The sequence below is a fragment of the Ursus maritimus genome, unplaced genomic scaffold (assembly GCF_017311325.1).
Source record: "Ursus maritimus isolate PB19 unplaced genomic scaffold, ASM1731132v1 scaffold_20, whole genome shotgun sequence".
In the NCBI taxonomy this organism is placed as follows: Eukaryota; Metazoa; Chordata; class Mammalia; order Carnivora; family Ursidae; genus Ursus; species Ursus maritimus.
In genome coordinates, this window is record NW_024424453.1 from 46,717,415 (window position 1) to 46,736,432 (window position 19,018).

The following is a 19,018-nucleotide window of genomic DNA, read 5'->3' on the forward strand; positions in this document are numbered from 1 at the left end:
TTACGTACCAAACATCATACTCTATTAGTCAGAAAACTCTATTAACTGGCATCTGTGCTTACTGATACAACTGATGCCCATAATACCCTAAAGTAAGGGTCCACAAACCAGCACGCAAATCTGGTCTGCTACCTGTTTTTGTAAATAAAGTTTTGTTAAACAATGCCACACCCATTCATCTATGTATTGTCTATGGTTGTTTGGGGGCTACAAGGGCAGAGATGAGTATTTACAACAGAGACCATATAGCTCGCAAAGCCTAAATTATTTACTATCTGGCCCTTTACATAATAGGTCACTGACTGACCATTGTAAAATACTGATATGTCACTGGAGTCTCAAAACACTCTATACACGATATATCTTTAATAGTGGCAACACGTAACATGCAGTAAGTAATTCTGTTAATTCTTTGAAAATTACCAATCCAGTATCATCTATATCCATATCAAATATGTGGTTAACATTCTATTCCCTGTAGCATATTCCGATAACCAATCATTCCAGAAAACAGCATTAACATACTTCCACTGATAAAAATCTGTGTTTTCCAGAAGTCATGGGAACTTGATGATCTTTAATCCCAGCTCCTCACAAGGTAACAGTTTCAGAGTGAACAGTCTCATTATTTTCAAAGTCGGTCCTCACATAGAAGTTACTTCTGTGAACAGATCTCTAGTTCCGCTATATATCTTGAGGTTTCCTACCAATAATTCAAGCATAATAGAAGCTAGTTTTATTCCTGAATAAGAAAGACTATTTCAAACATACTTCCTGAAGATGCTCAGCATTTTGTGGGGCTTTGTTGGCTGTACACAATCCTGGACTAGTGCCTTCAGGGAAAAATACAGACTCTAGATTTCTTCTCTGAGTAGAGTCAAACAGCCCACATCTACAAGGAAATACTTTCTTAATTTCAGTCTCACTGCAATATGTCCTCAAAATATTTCTTTAAAAATATTTAACAACCCACAAGCTTTAGAATGTAAACAAATTAAAGAATGTGGGATCAGATGAGACTTCAGAGATCACTAAATCCAAATATCTTAATTTAGAGATGAGAAAGATGAGGCTTATGTGATTTACCAGAGGGCCAACCAGTTTTCATTAATTTATGTTGGCCCCCAATCAGAAAGTTATACTGATGTTCTATTTATAAGCCAAGCACTATGCTAGAGGCTAAGATTACATATGAATCTTAGTAAGCAATGAATTCATTTAATCTAAATCGATGGGATTTTTTGCAATGAAACAGATACATCAGGAGAATCATATGAAATTCCTTAATATAAACTGTTAAACACCTTACTTTTCCTGCAAAGAGAGCTCTCTTTTCCTTTAGGGAGACAGTCCAGTGTATAGGTTAAGAATACTGGCTCTCAGGGCGCCTGGGTGCCTCAGTTGGTTAAGTGACTAACTTCAGCTTAGGTCATGATCCTGGAGTCTCAGGATTGTCCCACATCCGGCTCCCTGCTCAGCGGGGAGTCTGCTTCTCCCTCTGACCCTCCCCCCTCTCATGCTCACTCATTCTCTCTCTCTCTCAAATAAATAAATAAAATAGTAAAAAAAAAAAAAAAAAAAAAAAAAAAAAAAAAAGAATACTGACTCTGGAGGTAGTCTACACAATTTAGATTCCTGATGTTGACTCTGGATGTATAACTCTACAGCAAGTTACTTAACAGCTCTGTGTTTGTTTCCTGATCTTTAAGGGGATAATCAAATTCTGTAAACAATCCTTACATGGCTGGTACATGTAAATGCTCTGTAAGTGTTAGGTACTACTACTGTTTTTTCTTTAGGGAGTTTTCTTAATAAAACAGAGGAAAGTAACCAAGATATGGAGAAAGTGCCCTTTAAAAAGCAGCTATTAAAATATAATTACAATCATTGTAGTAAAAGTTGATTAAATACAAAGGGTAAAGAGGAAAAAAAAATAGTTCTTCAAAGGGCAATTTATAAGTTAAACCCTACTTAAAATATGTGCACGAGAATTTTTACCTTTAATATTAAAAATAAACTTTACTGAAGCCCATTCTCAAACTCTTTCAAGAAAGAAAATGGGTAAGCACTAATGTCAGAGTGTTTCTGGATTTCACTACAGGTCAGGCCTAGGTAGATTAAAGGACTGCTTAACACAAGTGCCATGGCCAGAGTGGTGTCCCTCAGTAAGCTGCATCCTAGAATCCAACAAATATTTGGATTTTACTTTAAAATAATTACTGGTATTTTTACTCGGTGATAGCCTTTTTAAAAAGTTACGCAGTAGGAAGAATACGAGGCACTCTCTCCCTTGCGAGGACTTGGAAAGCCATGCCAGTCACAGAGCACAGGGTCTTAATAACTGTGTGACCTTGGAACACTCACTTAACAAGTCCTTAAAATTCATTATCTCATCTATAAATTGGTGCTAACATCTACCTCTCAGATTTGGAGGTGGTGAAAGAAGGGCGGCAAGAGGGGAGATAAACTAAGATTTATATGAAAATGCTTTGAGAATGGCTCATACACATGTATACATTGCTGGTCCTCATCCTCTTCTCCCATAGGCAGTGGGAGGGAAGGCCATGTGGCACACTAAGGTTAAACTGCAATCTGTGTTGGCGTACATAAGCAAGCCTTGATCATTGTTCCTATTTCAACTTGTTTCTGGAAATGTAAAACCTTATTACAGTCTCAGATTTTGCTCCTTAAATACAGGACTCCGGAGATCACCATAATTCACGAAAGACACATTAAGGCCAAGCATCCTCCTGCACCCTCAAACTCATAACAAAGAAAACCACAATACCTATTTATATATTTCTTCCCTCTACCAGCACAGACTGAATGCTGCTATAAAATGTGATGGTAAAATGTCTTTAAGAAATCTTGAGAGATATTTTTAAAAATTAATCCTATTTATGTAATCAGTATAAAAATCTGTTCTTCCAAAGCTGAAAAGGACTTTGATGAAAATCCCAATAGTACCCGAAGAAAAATTTTAAGTTTCAAGCTTGTACAACTTGATACTAGATGGAGCCTTACACACTATTAAGCTCATAAAGAAGGAAATTTAATCTATTTTAAGTATGGAAGGATAGAAGTGTCTGGGGCCTCTAAGTACACTCAGTCATATACACTGATCCAGTGTCAAAGGCAGGTTAAAAAAAGGGTTAAAAAAAAGCATGGTGCAAGCTCAGCACATTAGGGACATCAAAAATGAACAAAACTGTCACTTTTGTTTCACTACAACCAGAACAATCTAAGTAATATCTAATGCACAGAAATAATTGAGAGGAACTTAGAAAATGAAAACAAAGTCAGGAACCTTACAATGGCAGTATTCGAAAAGAAGTCTTATTTAACTTAGAGTCATTAAAAAAAAATCCACTTCAATGAGGTCACATTAAGTCCATTTTAATTTTGCAATTAATAGTAATTTGTTTAAATTAGTAAACTTAGAACATTTTCTGGGATTTTTTTTTTTTTTTTTTTGCATTTGGATCCTAATCCATCTCTGCCCTATAAATACCACTTATGTGGACACTAATTCAATTTTCAAAAAGAGAATTCTGATAAAACACTCTCTAATTCAGTTAAAAGAAATCCATCACAAAAAGTCACTGTGCTGTTATCACTTTACAAGTATTATCTCATCAAGTCCTCTCCATAACTCTAGAAGGGAGGTGTTATTATTTCTATAACACCCACTTTGAAGATAAAGAAACTAAGGTTTCTAGATATCAAGGAACTTGTTTAAGATCATAGGACTGTGACTGAACTCAGGTTAACATGCAGTAGGTACTTTCAATCCCATTAAAAATAAGATAAAAACTAATTTTTCAACTAGCTCCATGTAATAAAGAACATCAAGTATCATATATTCTAGATTGGCAGCAATTCGGGAAAAACAAGTAATCTGTCGACAATCTAAACATTTTTATTAAAAGCAGACCCTGTCATGTAGCATTTGACTTCTTTGTTTCCTTTCCTGTTTTTAGATGTACATAAAAATAGTCTTGAGACACCAATACCTAAGTTTTTACAATTTAACCATCATTTTATAAGCAAACGTCAACATCTCACATTTAAAGAATATGAAAGAAATGTCTTCTGTAAATGACTCAGGAGCTAAGCCTGCAAAACTGTGAATCTGTGATTTATTCTCACTCAATGTCCAATATGCCCACCCTCAGAATCAGTAAAGAAATAAAATACTTAACTTCCAGAGAGCACAGGAGCTACAGAACAGGAAAACTGAGACATTAGACCATTTCTCCTTATTACAATCATTTGGCTGAAGGGACTGGGCTAGTAAGGTGTTCTACTGTCCTTTCCAAATTTCAGAATTATAAGTGACAGTTAAAAACGCATTTGCAACACGAGTCCATTGTACCCGAAAAAGCTGAATCAAATAAGAACATTTACCACGCTTACCAGGTCTCAATTTCTAGCTTCTCTGTCAATTATACAAAGAGTCAGCTATTAAATATTAATGTCATGCCATTTGCACTGGAGCTCTTGCAAAGAGCCTCCTGCTACCAATTTTTGTTATGAAAGAAAAACCGTCCCTTTTTTCTATGCAAACCCCAAGCCTCTAGAATCCCTCAGATGGGCTACCGCATTCTGTCCTTCCCATGGGAGACTGTCAGGGCCACCTCCACATCCAGGAGAGGAAGGGCTCTGGGGAGGGCGGGTCCCCATAGGTACCGGGGCCGGGGTCCCCGTTCCCTTTCTCCCCCAGCTGTCAGCGACAGGTCCGGCGGCTGGGCGGGGCCAGGCCCGGCTGTCCGCACAAAGCGAGCGGGCGGGCGGGCGGACCCTGACCCGGGCCGGGGTGGGGGCCGGGCGGGGCGGAGCGAGGCAGGGGACACTTACCCAGCAGCAGTACATTCTTCCCCGCGGGGAGCTTGGAGCGCGAGCGGGTGGAGACCTCGCTAAGGATGCAGGACCTAGCGGGGAGCAAAGGCGCACGCTAAGGCCGGGGACCGGGGCCCGCGGGAGGGACGGACCCGGCCTCGGCGCGCTTGGGCGGGGGCTGCTGAGAACGCAGTGGCCTCGGCACGGGATCCCGAGGTGTCCGCAGGGCCGGGAGTGTCAGTGGGGACCCAGGGAAGGGTGGGGTCGTTACCAAAGGTTCTGCCCGTCCTCGTCGTCGCCCGCTGCGGCGCCGCCGTTGCCCGATGTTAGTTCGTTAGCCAAGGGGCCCCCTGTGTAAGTCGAGGCTAATCCGGGCGGGGAGGAACCGAAGGAGCCGACTCGGCCCACAGCCGCCATCTTGGTCGGGAATCACACCACTCCCGGCAAAGCTGAATGAGCGAGGCGGCGGCGGTAGCGGCGGCGGGAACCCGGATATGGAGCATTCAACACACGGGAGCGGGGCGGGGTCTGCGGGGGCGGAGCCGCGGGCGCTGCGGGGACTGACGGAACGAGGGAGGACGCAACGCGCGTGCGCTGCAGTCTGTCGAACGCGCGTAAGGAATGCGCGTGCGCGGGCGGCCCGACAGGCGGCTGTGCTGCGCGCCCGGTTCTACAGGACTCAGCGTGCTGAGAAACCTCCTGCCGCCCCACCCTGGGCTGCAGCAGAGCGGGTTGGGGTGTGTCAGGTGAGCAGTGCTCCCACCCACTCTTCAGTCGGGTCTACAAACCCCGCAGCCGGCGTGGAATTCCTGCACTGTCATTGCTGTCCCACCCCCGCCACCTCATTCAGGCTGAGCGGTGGTCACCCGCCTACCCGCACATCACCCGCGCCAAGATGGAAATGGGCCGCCCCGCTGCAGAGAGGCTTTGTGCAGCCCGAGTCCGGAGTGTTATTGGGGTCCCGGATTTCTGGACTCTACTTTGCAGTCTCACGTGGCGCCGTGTTCCTCAGTCCGGGCCCCACATCAGAAGCAGTTTCCCCCGGCCCCTAAGTAGCTGCGTGACAGAAAAAGTATTGACGGGGCTTGCTTTAATAATAGCCTCGATGTTTTCGTATGAGAGGCCCCGCGTGAGATTTGACAAGACCCAGTAGGTGAGTCATCCATCCATCCAGTCAACAGACGTTTATTCAGCACCTACTATATAGCAGGCACAGTTGGCACTGGGCATACACAGATGGAAAAGAACCTAAAGTAGCCCCAAAATAACTCCCTTTCTATCAAAACTTGACTGGGTAAATTGATTCGAATGTCTGAGCCCCACCTCCAGAAAGAGTTGATGGTTATAAGGCTTGTCTTAGTACATCTTGTCAGAGCCTTTGCTTAAAATAGTCTGGCCCTTTGTACGTTATTGCTATCGTATTTGAACATCGCTTGCTAATATGTGATGTGATCATTGCTGTTAGGCTAGTGAGAACATCCACAGCTAACGACTGTATTTGTTACAGGTTAACAGTGCAGTAGAAGCCTAGAAGGCTTTGGAGGCTGGCAAATCTCGTTGAGATTCAGCTGTATCAGTAACCATAGGCCATTTCCTTAACCTCTCTGAATCTCAGTTTCCTTATCTGTAAGTTGGGGATAAAAGGACCTAGAATTTTTATGGAGATTACATGGATTGATTCATGTAAAATAGGTTAGAACAGTGACTGACAAATCTTGAGTGCTTGATACGTGTTTATTTTTAATGACTAATATTTTCCTTTACTGTTCAAACCATTTGTATCTGACCAACCCCTAGAATTGATAGGCTAATGAACTCCTGCAGCTAAAACTCTTCATTTTTTGTTAGTTTGTTTATATGGTTAGGAAGGGAACCAGAATCCAGTCTTGGGATCTGAGGCTTTCTATGGTGACACGCAGGACAAGGACTTCTGGGGGAACCTGAGTGTTTAAGTCACTGCTATAAAGGAGACCTGTTTACTGCACTGGGCCCCTCTGAGAGTTGATTCACTCTCTGTACTTTACTCCCTCAGTCATCTCTTCTCGTCAGAGCATTGTTTTCCCCAATTTTGTTTGTATACAGAGTTGTCAGTTCCATATCATATTTACTTAACCTGGGAAGTATTAACTTTATAATGGTGTCAGGCTTCTAATGCCCCATGACTTCTAGATGTCCAACTACCCACTTATACCGAGGTCAAAGTTGTATTCCATGTGGTTTTAGAATATCCCTACCCACCATTGTTCCATTAAGATGGCTGACAAGAGTGGTCATTTATGATACCTACTATGTGCCAGGCACACTACATGTTATTTTTTGCAATCCTCATACTTCTTAAAGAGTCAGTGAAATTAAGTAATTTACCCCACAGGTTGGAGGTAGATAAATTGATATTTTGACTTTCTAACCTGTCAAATGGCCTTGGTCAAATTACATTAAAATAAAGTCGTGGCAAATTTTGATACTGTTATGGTAAATATCTTCTATAGAAATCTCTACCTAACAAAAATAGAGAACCTTTGCAGTATAAGGAAGTCTGTAAAAGGAAAGAATCCAGAAGTCTTTTGGAATTTTTGTTATATAAATGCTATTTACAATTGAGCTCTTTCCTATACTATGATTACTTTTCTTTCTTCCCCAACTTTTTGTTATATCCAAAATTAACAACTCTCTTGGTTTTTCATTTGCTTAGATTTCTATGCCCTTAACTCTCATTCAGTCTCAAATTCTTGTCCCAGTTGTTTAAAACTTCTCATTAGGTGTTTGAACAATTTCATCTTAAACACATCTTTAAGAACTTTCTAACCCGCTTCAATTTGAATTGGTTTTTCTGTGTGCCTAATACAGAGCTGTCATCATGGGATCTTCTCTCGCCATTGTTCTGGGGGATTTCCTTTGTCTCAAGCCTGTGCCTTCTCTTATTTTAGTGGAGAATTTCCTCGAATCGTTTGTGAGAAAAGCTGTATAGATACAGTTTTGGAGATATCCAGCTAGGGTCTAGCCAGGAGAAAAATGGCATTCTTGAGGCGGTGCTAGATGAAAGCTCAACAAAGGAACTATTTACAAAGGTGTGAACAGTATTGAGATGGGGCTAGGGAGAGCAGGAAGATTTAGGCCCGAAGGGGAAAGAGGAAGGGGTGTTTTCTAGAATCCAGAGAGAGTTAGAGTTGTAGGAAAGAATTTCTCAGGAAGGTCTGTGACTTCAGTAAAGGAACACAGCACTGACTTCTCTCTTTCTGCCCCTGGTATCTTGCCAGAGTCTCATGTTGGCCAAACCCAACCAGAAGCTGGAGGACAAGAGCATTCAAGTGAAGCAGTCCATGCAGGTCTACCTCCCAGAGCGCAAAGAAGGACAGAGAAGCGTGGAAAGTGGATCTGAAGGGGCAAACAGAAGATATCCAGCACACCTTATATGTTTGAAAATGCATTTAGTCTATACTCACTTAGTGATAGTTTGACTGAGTATAGAATTCTTATGTTGCAAATTATCTTCCTTTAGGTTTTTTTCTTTTTAAATTTTTATTTATAAGAGAGAGAGCACAAGCAGGGGGCAGGGAGAGGAAGAAACAGGCTCCCTGCTGAGCAGGGAGCCCGATGAGGGGCTCAATCTCAGGACTCTGAGATTATGACCCAAGCCGAAGGCAGACATTTAACCATCTGAGCCACCAAAGCGCCCCTTCCCTTAGGTTTTTAAAGGCCTTGACCCCTTGTTTGCTGGATTCTAATATTGCCACTGAGAAATTCAAAGACATTCTGATTCCTAATCTTTAGTTATATGTTCTTCTTTCCCCCTCTTTGGAGGCCTCTAGGACTTCCACAGATTTCCACTAACACATTTACTACCCCCCCACTGTCTGTAATTTCATACCAATTATCCTCCCAATTATCACAGAAGAAGAATTTATACTCTTGAACTAAAGCAATCTCTCCACTTACACACTAGTTTCCATCTCTTCTCAACTCTAGGACACTGCTCCAACAATTCTCCCCCCTTTATATAATCATCTATTGATCTCCACTAGATCATTTCCCTTACATACCAACATGCTATTCTTCCATTAAAAAAAAAAAAAAAAACCTCTCTTAATCCTACTTCTTCACCAGCTACTGCTACATTTCTTTCCTCTCTTTAATAGCAAAATTCTTTAAAATAGTTGTCTTTATTTGGTGTCTTCAATTCCTCCTCCCCTTTACCCTTATAACCCACTTCAATCAGACTTTTACCCCTCTGACTCCACAGAGACTGCTTTTATACTTGTGGACAGCAACCTCCTTTTTGCTAAATCCAGTGGTAAATTCTCCATCCTTGTCTTTCTTAACCCATCAGCAGCACATGGTACAATTGGTCACTCCTTGTGGATATCTGTCTTCACAGGGCTTCCAGGTTGCCATGTTCTTCTGGTTCTTTCCTGCCTCACAAGCTGTTCCTCCTCAGTCTTCACCATTTCCTCATTTTCCTGACCACTTAATGTTAAAGGACTGCAGGGCTGGGTTTTTGTTCCTCTTCTCCATCTATACTCCCTTGGTGATCTCATCCAGTCTCATTACTTTAAATCTCAAATGTATGATAAAAACTGCCAAATTTATCTCTCTAGCCCAGAGCTCCATGTGGAACAACAAATTAATATATCCAGTTGCTTATTCCACATCTCCACTTGGATGTCTAATAACATGTTTCAAACTCGGTACGTTCCAAGCTGAACTTCTGACTTTCCCAAGAAAAGGCTCCTTAACCCAAGACCTTCCCACTGGGTAGCAGCTCCTTTTTGCCTGAGCCATTCTTGACTTCTGTATTTTTCTCACACCCCACATTAAATCCATTAGGAATCCTGTTGTCTCCACCTTCCAAATATACCCACAGTCCAACTTCTTATCACTTCATCCACTGATGCCACCTTGGGCCAAGCTATCATCTTTGTCTAAATTACTTTAAAAAGCTCTTCAATATGGCAGCTAGAGGGATCCTTTAAAAATATAAGCCAGATTAATACTTAGGGACACCTGGGTGGCTCAGTCAGTTAAGCATCTGCCTGGGATTGAGCCCCGCATTGGGCTTCCCGCTCAGTGGGGAATCTGGTTCTCTATCTCCCTCTGCCCTTCCCCACTCCCCCACTCATGCTCTCTCTCTCAAATAAATAAAATCTTAAAAAATACATATATATATATATAGAGAGAGAGAGAGAGAGAGAGAGAGAGATACACATATGCACACACATATATATAAGCCAGATCATGCCACTCCTCTACTCAAAATCCTACAGTGGATCCTTATTTTAATCAGAGTAAAAGCCAATGTTCTTACAATGACCCATACAGCTGTACAGGATCTGGCCCCTACTGCCTCTGAACTTTTCTGCTCTATTCTCTCCGTCGATTTCTCACATCTAGCCACATTGGCCCCACTGCTATTCCTTAAACTTACTGTTTATCCCTTTGCTTTAGCTGTTTCCTCTGCCTTGAAGGATGTAAGGAGGCGCCCAAGCCAGTGTCTTCCCCCAGACAGGCACTTAGCTAACTCCTACTCCTCCTGCAAGTCTTTGTTCCGATCTCTGCTTCTTGGTGAGGTCCACCCTGACTTCCCCATGTAATACTACAACTTGAACCTTCACCCCTGCAATTTCAGATTCTTCTTACCTTGCTTGCCTTTCTGTTTACCATAACACTACCTTCTAAGATAGTGTAACATTTGCTTATTATTATCTCCTAATATAGTATAGGATTTACTTATTTATCAGAACTTATCAGAACTGTAAGGGCTTCGTTAATGAACCCTAAGCGCTTTGTGCCTAGAATATAGTAGACATTCATACTCCTTGTCACAAGGGCTCTAAAATTTCAGGATTATAATGATATATATGTGCGATATATGTGTGTGAAGAGGATACAAAAAAATTCTTCACTCCAACACTTGAAAGCAGGACCTCTCTTTTATAGTATTTTAATCACTTTTGATATAAATCCTAAAATGTGTTACACATTCTCTTGCTTTAACAGGTTATGTGAATACAGATTTACCTTTTCTTGGAGGCTCTGGACTTTGTTAAATTGATCAATAACAGTACCCTGTGTTTATATAAGGGAGTGCTTAGATCCTACTGAGATGCCCCTGAGGTGTACCACAGATGTCTTCTTTAGTCTGATTTCTAATTCAGCTGAGCCTTGGGGCCTGGAAGTGGGAAATGGAACATGAGCCAGAGGAGAGACAGCTCCTTTCTCCAGCTTTCTGTCTCCTGGGAGCTACATGCCTCTCTTCTCTCTGTCGACCATCATCTCCTCCTCACTCGTCAACTTCTTACAGGCCATAGTCGGATATTCTTCATCTCAAGAAAAGGGACCGTTTGTCAGGCCCAAGAGCTCTGTAGAAAACCAGTTCGTGAGGGGAGCCTTCTGTGGGGCTGAGGTGAGGCGATACAGGCCACTTCCTCTTTTTGTTGGGGATGCCTTCCTCTGTGTTTGAGAACTGGGACAAGGCAGCTACTGCTTGAGCTGCTTCCTGTTGTACCAGCTCCCACAGGCTGCCTCCAACAGATTTTCAAATAAGACCTGCTTCACCCACTGTGCCAAATCCTGGCAATCACAGTTGATAGAAGTGCCATCTGAAAAGCCAAAATAAAAAGAAAAAAGGAAAGAAAAATAAGCAAGATGAGTGGACCCTTGAAGTTTGACTCTGTGAGCAACTCAAATAATAAAATAGTGTTGTAAAGAACTTCAGTGATTGAATAGTCCCCATCCATTACTCAGTATATGGGTTTTTTGTTTTTTGGGTAACAAATGGTAATGTTAGAATTGGCAGATTCCTTGCTTACAAACTCTCCCAGCAGGAGATCCAGGGATCCAATTAGAGGGAGAGCAGATGCCCAGTGTTGCTTATTTTTGCTTTCCTTTGAGTCATGTTTATCTCATTCTAAGTACTTACATAGAATGAATGAAATGAAGGGTATCTAATTCATTTTTCAGTCACCAGTCCCTTGAATTACAGATCTAACCTCTCTCCTCCTATTCACCTAGGATTTTTATCAGGTCAGCCCTCAAAGAACTTCATGTCTTAAATAAAGAAAGAGTTGGGGAAATAAGTACCCAACAGGAGAAACAAACTTTCTTGGTGTTTTTGTTTTTCCTTCATAGAAAACACTAGGAAGAGAATCTCCTCGATTTCTAGGTCTAAAAATTTTTTTTTTCATTTGCTTAGAAATGTATCTTTGAGAAAGAATACCTCCTGAGTATTTTTAAAATTCCAGGATAGGGTAATATTTAGAATTACCTTTTCGTTTCAGAATCAGATCCTAACCATGTTTATCTATATCCATTTCTGGAAAATGGGTGATGAAAGGGGAACAGCATATAAGTTAATTCATGTTCACAGATAGTGCAATGCACAGGGGAAAACAGAGACTTATCTTTTAGGCTGGAAGAATGTTTTTTCTCCATCTAAGTGTTGTAATTATCTACTTATACATTTTAAAATACAGAATAGATAGGATTTTTAGAATGCTTAGTTGTCGTTGTTTTAATCTGTTCTTTACCACTGATAATAGTTAGATATTTATTGCATATATTTTTGGAGAATCTCATTTCCTTATAATTAAATACTCTGAAATTTAAGTCCATTACTTTTTTTTTAAAAGATTTTATTTATTTGAGAGAGAACAGGAGCAGGGGTGGGGCAGAGGGCAAGGGAGAAGCAGACTCCCCTCTGAGCAGGGAGCCCTATGCGGGGCTCTATCCCAGGACCCTGGGATCATTAACCGACTGAGGCACCCGGGTGCCCTCAAAGTCCATTACCTTTTTTAAAAAAAATAGTGATTTTAATGTCACTCACTTCTTGGATTTCCAGCGTTACTCTGCCACTCTCCTTACTTCCTAAAAGAGAAGATAACTATTAACTGATTTTATAGATTGAGATCTGCAAACATTAGGTCACTAAGGTCATTAAGTTTTTTTGCTTTGGGTGCTCTACATGAGGCAAAATGGGAAAAAATATGAAATTCCCTGGTATTTTTAGAAATGTGCAATCTTTTATAACCGCAGGTGATATCATATTCATAACAATTTAGTCAGCTTTGGTCTAGAGCTAATTGTGGTCCCTTCTTGGTTTTACTGAAAGTAAGCCTAGAGTTATAACCTATTATATTGTGCACCAACAAAAGTATTATATATGTTTCTTTTTTTTCCCCACATGGCAGAGGATGAAAGAGTTGGTCAGTGGAAGATTTCTTTTAAGCAAAATGAATCAGTTATTTGACACTATATAAGATCAAAGAGTTGTTTATTTGAAGGTGTTTAAGGAGAGTCTAATGATCCTAAACTTTTTACTAGTAGGAAACATAGAGTTGCCTAGTAATGTAAAAGCGAAAACAAGAAGCAGAATGTCCTTCTGGTCCTTTCTCAGTAAATCTCATTCAATTTCGCCTTATATTTCAGTTCATCCATTGATAAATGAGGAATAGCCAGATAACCCACTAGAATTTGTACCTTGATATGTGTGTATGTGTGTATGTATGTGTGTGTGTACACATTTGTGTGTGTGTCTACATTTTTTTTTCATATACTAGCTCTAGCCTAAGAAGTATATTAACCATATGATCTCATGGTTTAAAATTTTAAGTAGCAGCAATATCATATTGAGTTTGTCATTTTGGACTCTGTCCATACCATCAAACCTAAGTAGTAGAATAAAAAATGTTAATTATAAATCAAGTGATATAGACAGCTAATTTGCATCATTTAGATGAAATAAAATGTTTGGACTCAGTGTTTGGAGTGAGGCATGTAGGGTAATGGGTCACAGTCCAGGCTCCAGAATCAGACCAATTTGAGCTCACATCTCGACTCTGCCACTTACTAACTGTGTAAAGTTGTTTAAATTTTGAAGCCTCAGTTTTCTCAATTCTAATAGAATTGTCATGAAGAGTAAACAAACAAAATCTGACATATAGTGAGGACTCCATAAATGTTAGCAGAAATATTTACTCTTATTTGAGGTATAAGGTGTTTTATAGAACAGAGTTTCTCTGTTCAAATGGTTTCAATGTTCCCCAATTCCCTAGGAACCTTGTTAAAATGCAGATTCTGGTTTAGTAAGCCTGGGGTGGGGCCTGTGAGCCTGCACCAACAAGCTTCCAGGCTGGTATCCTTATTGCTTGATCACAAACCAAGGGTATGCAGGAGAAAGAACACAGGCTTTGGGTTTATCCATCCATGGACTGGAATCCTGGCTCCACACATGGTAGCAATATGACCTTGGCAAGGTCAAGCTTTCTGATTTCTGAGATGGAAAGAATAATATGCATTTCTAATTAAATCAGTTTTCATTTAAATAAAAAATAATGTATTCACACAATACCTGGCATATTGTAGGTGCTTCATAAATCTAAATTCGGTTTATATGAAATGCTTTAGTGGTCCCTCTAGTATGGGAGACTGATAGTTTCCCTTCCTGAAAGAGCTGAAAATTCCAATTCTCTTTGAAAAGTTAATTAAAATTCTATTATTATGAAATCAATGTCAACATTGTTTTAAACGTTTGTCACTGCATGGCAAGTAAGTCAATTTATACCAGATGTTGTGGGAACAGATTGGGAAAATGCCCCAGGCAAGTAGTGGGCCTAAAGTCACAGTGGATAGAATTTCTTCAAGTGTAGGTAACACAAAAGAAGCTAGCTCATGAAGCATTGTTTCTTACTAGGATGAATTTTACTTTTTTTAGTATGGAAATTAAAAATATATATTACAATAGAGAGGTTTAATGAACCCCACATACCATTACTAAGCTTCAGTAGTGACCAGCACATGGTCAGTCTTTTAGTTTGACTCTCACCCTCTTCCTCCATCTCTGAGTTATTTTAAAGCGAATCCAAAATACGGCATTATTACATCCATAAATATTTCAGTGTATATCTTTGAAGATTTATTTATTTATTTGAGGGGTGGAGGGGGAGAGGGAGAGGAAGAGAATTTCAAACAGACTCCCTGCTTAGGGCAGAGCCCAACTCAGGGCTGGAGCTCATGACTCCGAGATCATGACCTGAGCCAAAATCAAGAATCGGACACTCAACCAACTGAGCCACCTAGGCGCCCCTCAATATATATCTTTAAAAATAAGGATTCTTTTTCTTTAAAAAAACTGTATATACATATATATATGCACATGTATATATATATATATATACACATATGTATATGTATATATATATATATACATACGTATATGTGTATATATATATATACATATACATACGTATATGTATATATATATAGTATTTTAAACAAAAATGCAACTATTGAATTTATATTTAAATTGCCATACAATTTTTACTACAGGCAATAAGATATACATGTTAAAGTAGAATTCAGAATAGCCCAACATTTAAAAACAAAGTAAATACACTTGTTTCCTAACCATTGCGATTGTCGATTGTTGTGGAAGGAGGCAGAACAATCATTGTCTCATCTACAGGACTGACCTTAGCATCCCTCCTCTCAGGGCACCCTCTCGGTCCTAAACGGTCTGCCAAGTCTAGGTGCTGATGTCCACTCCACATTGTCCTCTGTATTCTGAGGCTTCCCCGCTTAATTCTTTCTAGCTGAGGAGAGAGCTACTGCTTTTCACTTTAGCCAGGAGCAGAGCACTCCTGACAAACTGATCTAAGGTCTAGGCTCTCACAAAAAATGTTAGAGCTGGAAGGGATTTCATAGTTCAGCCAGTAGATAAGAAAACGGGCAGGAGTGTTACGGGACTAAACCTTTCAAAATACAGGCAGATTGAGGCGCCTGGGTGGCTCAGTTGTTAAGCGTCTGCCTTTGGGGATCAAGCTGCCCGCAACCCCCCCCCCCAAATCGGGCTCCCTGCTCTTCTGGGAGCCTGTTCTTCCTCTCTCACTCTCCCTGCTTGAGTTCCCTCTCTCACTGGCTGTCTCTCTCTCTGTCAAATAGATAAATAAAATCTTTAAAAAAAAAATACAGGCAAATTATTGCACATCTAATCTGACCTTTCTGTGATGATAAAATTTCAATCAAGGATTTTGATCCTTATTTTACAAAGTTTGGTTAGTCTCTCTAACTTCCTGCTAAGGGCCAAATTTCTTTTTGGATTTGGACATTTAAAAATATACACGATTGGAGTAAAAGTAATTAAAGAAGATGAAAGGCTTTTCAGTGTTATCTCACTGCAATCTTCCTTGAACTCCTAAAATTTCCATTTTAATTTTTAATTAAAGTATTTCAAGAACATAAATATCAAAAAATATATTGACATTAATATGCATTAATAATAACAACACATTATATAAAATTAATGTAATAGCACCACAGAAAGTTTTCCCCTCTTAGAACTTTCTTTTATTGAATATATTTGATGTATAACATAAATATAAGGTGTATAATCCTCTTAGAATTTTTTAAAGAAAGGCCACTCTATTCTCATACTTTTCCAATCCTTTCTTCATTAGAGTTAGTCTGCCTTAAAAATAGGTGAACTTAATTCTCATGCAGATATCTATTCATAGTCAATTGTTTTGTCTGTTTTAAATTTTTACATGAATTATATACTACATGTACATTTTGCAAATCACTTTTTTCACTTAGTGTTATATTTTCAAGATTGAGCCATGTAGACATATAGGTAGGGTTTGAACTGTTCATTTTAATTGCCATATAGAATTGTACTGTATGGATAAGCCACAGTTTATTAATTAATTCACTGTCCCTTAGAAGAACAGTTAGGTTGTTCTATTAGACATCTGTTGTTAGAGTTATCACTAGGTGTTCTATAGTTTTTGCAAATAGGCTGAATGGCATCTTTGTAAATATATATCAATTCATTTATTATTTCTTAGAATAATAATAAATTAGGGTATATGATTGTTGGTTATATATGTTTGGGCATGCTACTGATCTTTATGTATTGATCCTATATCCACCAATTTTGCTGAACTTTTATTCCAATAGTTTATCTACAAGTAGGTATTCCTGGGGGGAATCAGGTTACCTGAGCTCACTGTTTTCCTTAATATTTTTCACTATGACAAGATAGAGATTTTTGGATTTATCAGAATTCTAGGGGAAAGAGCTGTTGAAAGCTAGAGAAACAGATGGGTTGGTGGGGCTGTTTCCCTTGAGAGAAGCAGCCAGAGCTGGAGGACTGCCCACCAAAAGCTCCCTCATGGAGGGTGGAAGGGTTTTCGAAAGGAGTGTGACCTGTAGAACTTGTTGGGGCCTCATGAAATGACAGATGGCTGCATAATCTGTGATGTGATCCCACTCTCTGTGTCTTAACAAGTTTTTAGTAAAAATGAAAGCAATCACATACTTGGTCTCATTGATATTTTTGCGGGAACTTCTAAAGACATGATGCAGGGACAGTAGGCTTGAAGCTGCCTTGTAACCACTGGAGGCAGGACTCAAACAAGCATGAGGAGGTGGAGCCTGAAATCTTGGAGAAGGACTGCCCAGCCTCTAGAAGGAGAATCTAACCCAAGTTTCCTCAACCTTTTAGGGTAGGAAAGCTCCTAAGTGATATTTGGGTTTTCATTGACAGCACCTTAGCTGCATGTTCCCTACACACTGTCAAAAGACAGGATTTATGTACTTTCCCCTCCCAGATTTCTGCTTTCAAGTTTTGAGTTTGCTGATTTTTTGGCTTTCATTGAAATTAGAGTGTTTGTGATTTGAGGAGCATGAGAAAAAATGTCACCCTCAAATTATCTCCTTTATGGCTTGTCATAAGGACAAAATTCCATCATTAGATTCATTTCCTCAGGGCCCTCTACACATGTAATGAATTATGGCCTTATATTAGCTGAGGAAATAATAAGCTAATATTAGATAATAAGTTAATGTTAGTGTATATTGGTTTATCCATTTAACTGATCACTGTGGGAAAAGTAGAAGACAACGGGGGAAGAGCTTGGAGCCTAAGGGCAAACCACCTGAGTTGAACTTCCCTCTTGCACTTACTAACTCTGTTATTTGAAGCCATTACTTAATTGCTGTGTGCCTCAGTTTGTTCACGTATGAAATGGAGATATTAATAGTACTTACCACATAGGGTGGCTGTGAAGATTGAATGAGTTCAATTTTGTCAAGCACTTAGAACAGTGCCTGCCACATAGAAAGTACTATTTATTGTTAGCCTTAATTATTACAATCATTAGAGAGAAAGCAAAACCCTAAAGGAATGGCCCAAAGGACAGATCATTTTGAGGGAATAATGAGATGGGGAAAATCTACCTACATTGTATGACTGAAAGTAAACAGTTGAGGGCAATGAAGGGAAGGGGCATCTAGAGTAACAGTGGGGGCTTTGAAGAAGAGGGACCAAATAGAAATGTTTTATCTTTTGAAGTTTTACATAGAACCATGTCTAGATACCTAGTTCTGGCATTTGGGGGATTAGAAAAGTTCTTCACTATATATACCTTCTATAGTGGCAAGCAATAATGCAATAATGCAGCATAAAAAGGTACCCCCAAACTCAGTGGTATACACTAGGCACATATTTATTGCTGTGGATCAGCAGGTCAATGGAAATTGGTTCTAGACTGCACGTCTGCTCCACTGGGCTTATTCAGTGGTCCGGGCTGAGGGCTTGTGGCCACCTGGATGATGTTCTTTTCCTGGTGGAGGTCAGAAGCTTCCAGAGGCCACATTCCATTGGCCCAAACAAGCCATGTGGCCAAGTCGGACGTCCAAGGGATGGGGAAGTACTATTTTCCTATGGAGGTGGGCAGGGAAAGGGGAAGAATTTATACTGAACAATAGCCTTATCTTCCACACCTTCCATCTAAGACTTCATAGTTTTGATCATGTCTCTTCTCAGCCTTTGTTTTTTCAGACTGAGGAATTCAAATCTCTTTCTTCTCTCCTGATAAAGAAGTCACTCTCTTCCTGCTTTGCTTTCCCTTCTCATCTCCCTATCTTGTTGGAAATGACTCAGTTTGTTGGTCTTATTGACTGTATGTATATATTGAACTGTTGGGCTTTAGAGTAAAGTTGGAAATAGATTCCGATATTCTTTTTTGTGATCAAGATGAATAAACTAAGTGAAAGGAAACTAACATTTTTGGAGTCAGTTACACGCCAGGCACCAGGCTGTACATTCTTTATACCATGTTAGATATTCTTCAGATGTTGTCCCCTTCAGTCCTCAAAATCAAATGCCTCTAGGGTCTAGGCAGGCAAA

General features: G+C 40.0%; 1 protein-coding gene across 1 annotated transcript in view; it reads right to left on the bottom strand.

Annotated features, from left to right (window-relative positions):
- DYNC1LI1 (dynein cytoplasmic 1 light intermediate chain 1) overlaps window positions 1-5,266 on the bottom strand; it is a 40,118-nt gene extending 34,852 nt beyond the window's left edge. The window contains exons 1-2 of the mRNA XM_040636902.1: window positions 5,111-5,266; window positions 4,858-4,931 (exon numbers count right to left, since the gene is read on the bottom strand). Of these exons, the coding sequence (XP_040492836.1) occupies window positions 4,858-4,931; window positions 5,111-5,256 (220 nt within the window). The 5' untranslated portion in view covers window positions 5,257-5,266. The remainder of the gene's footprint in view (window positions 1-4,857; window positions 4,932-5,110) is intronic.
- Between the last annotated feature and the right edge of the window lie 13,752 nt (window positions 5,267-19,018).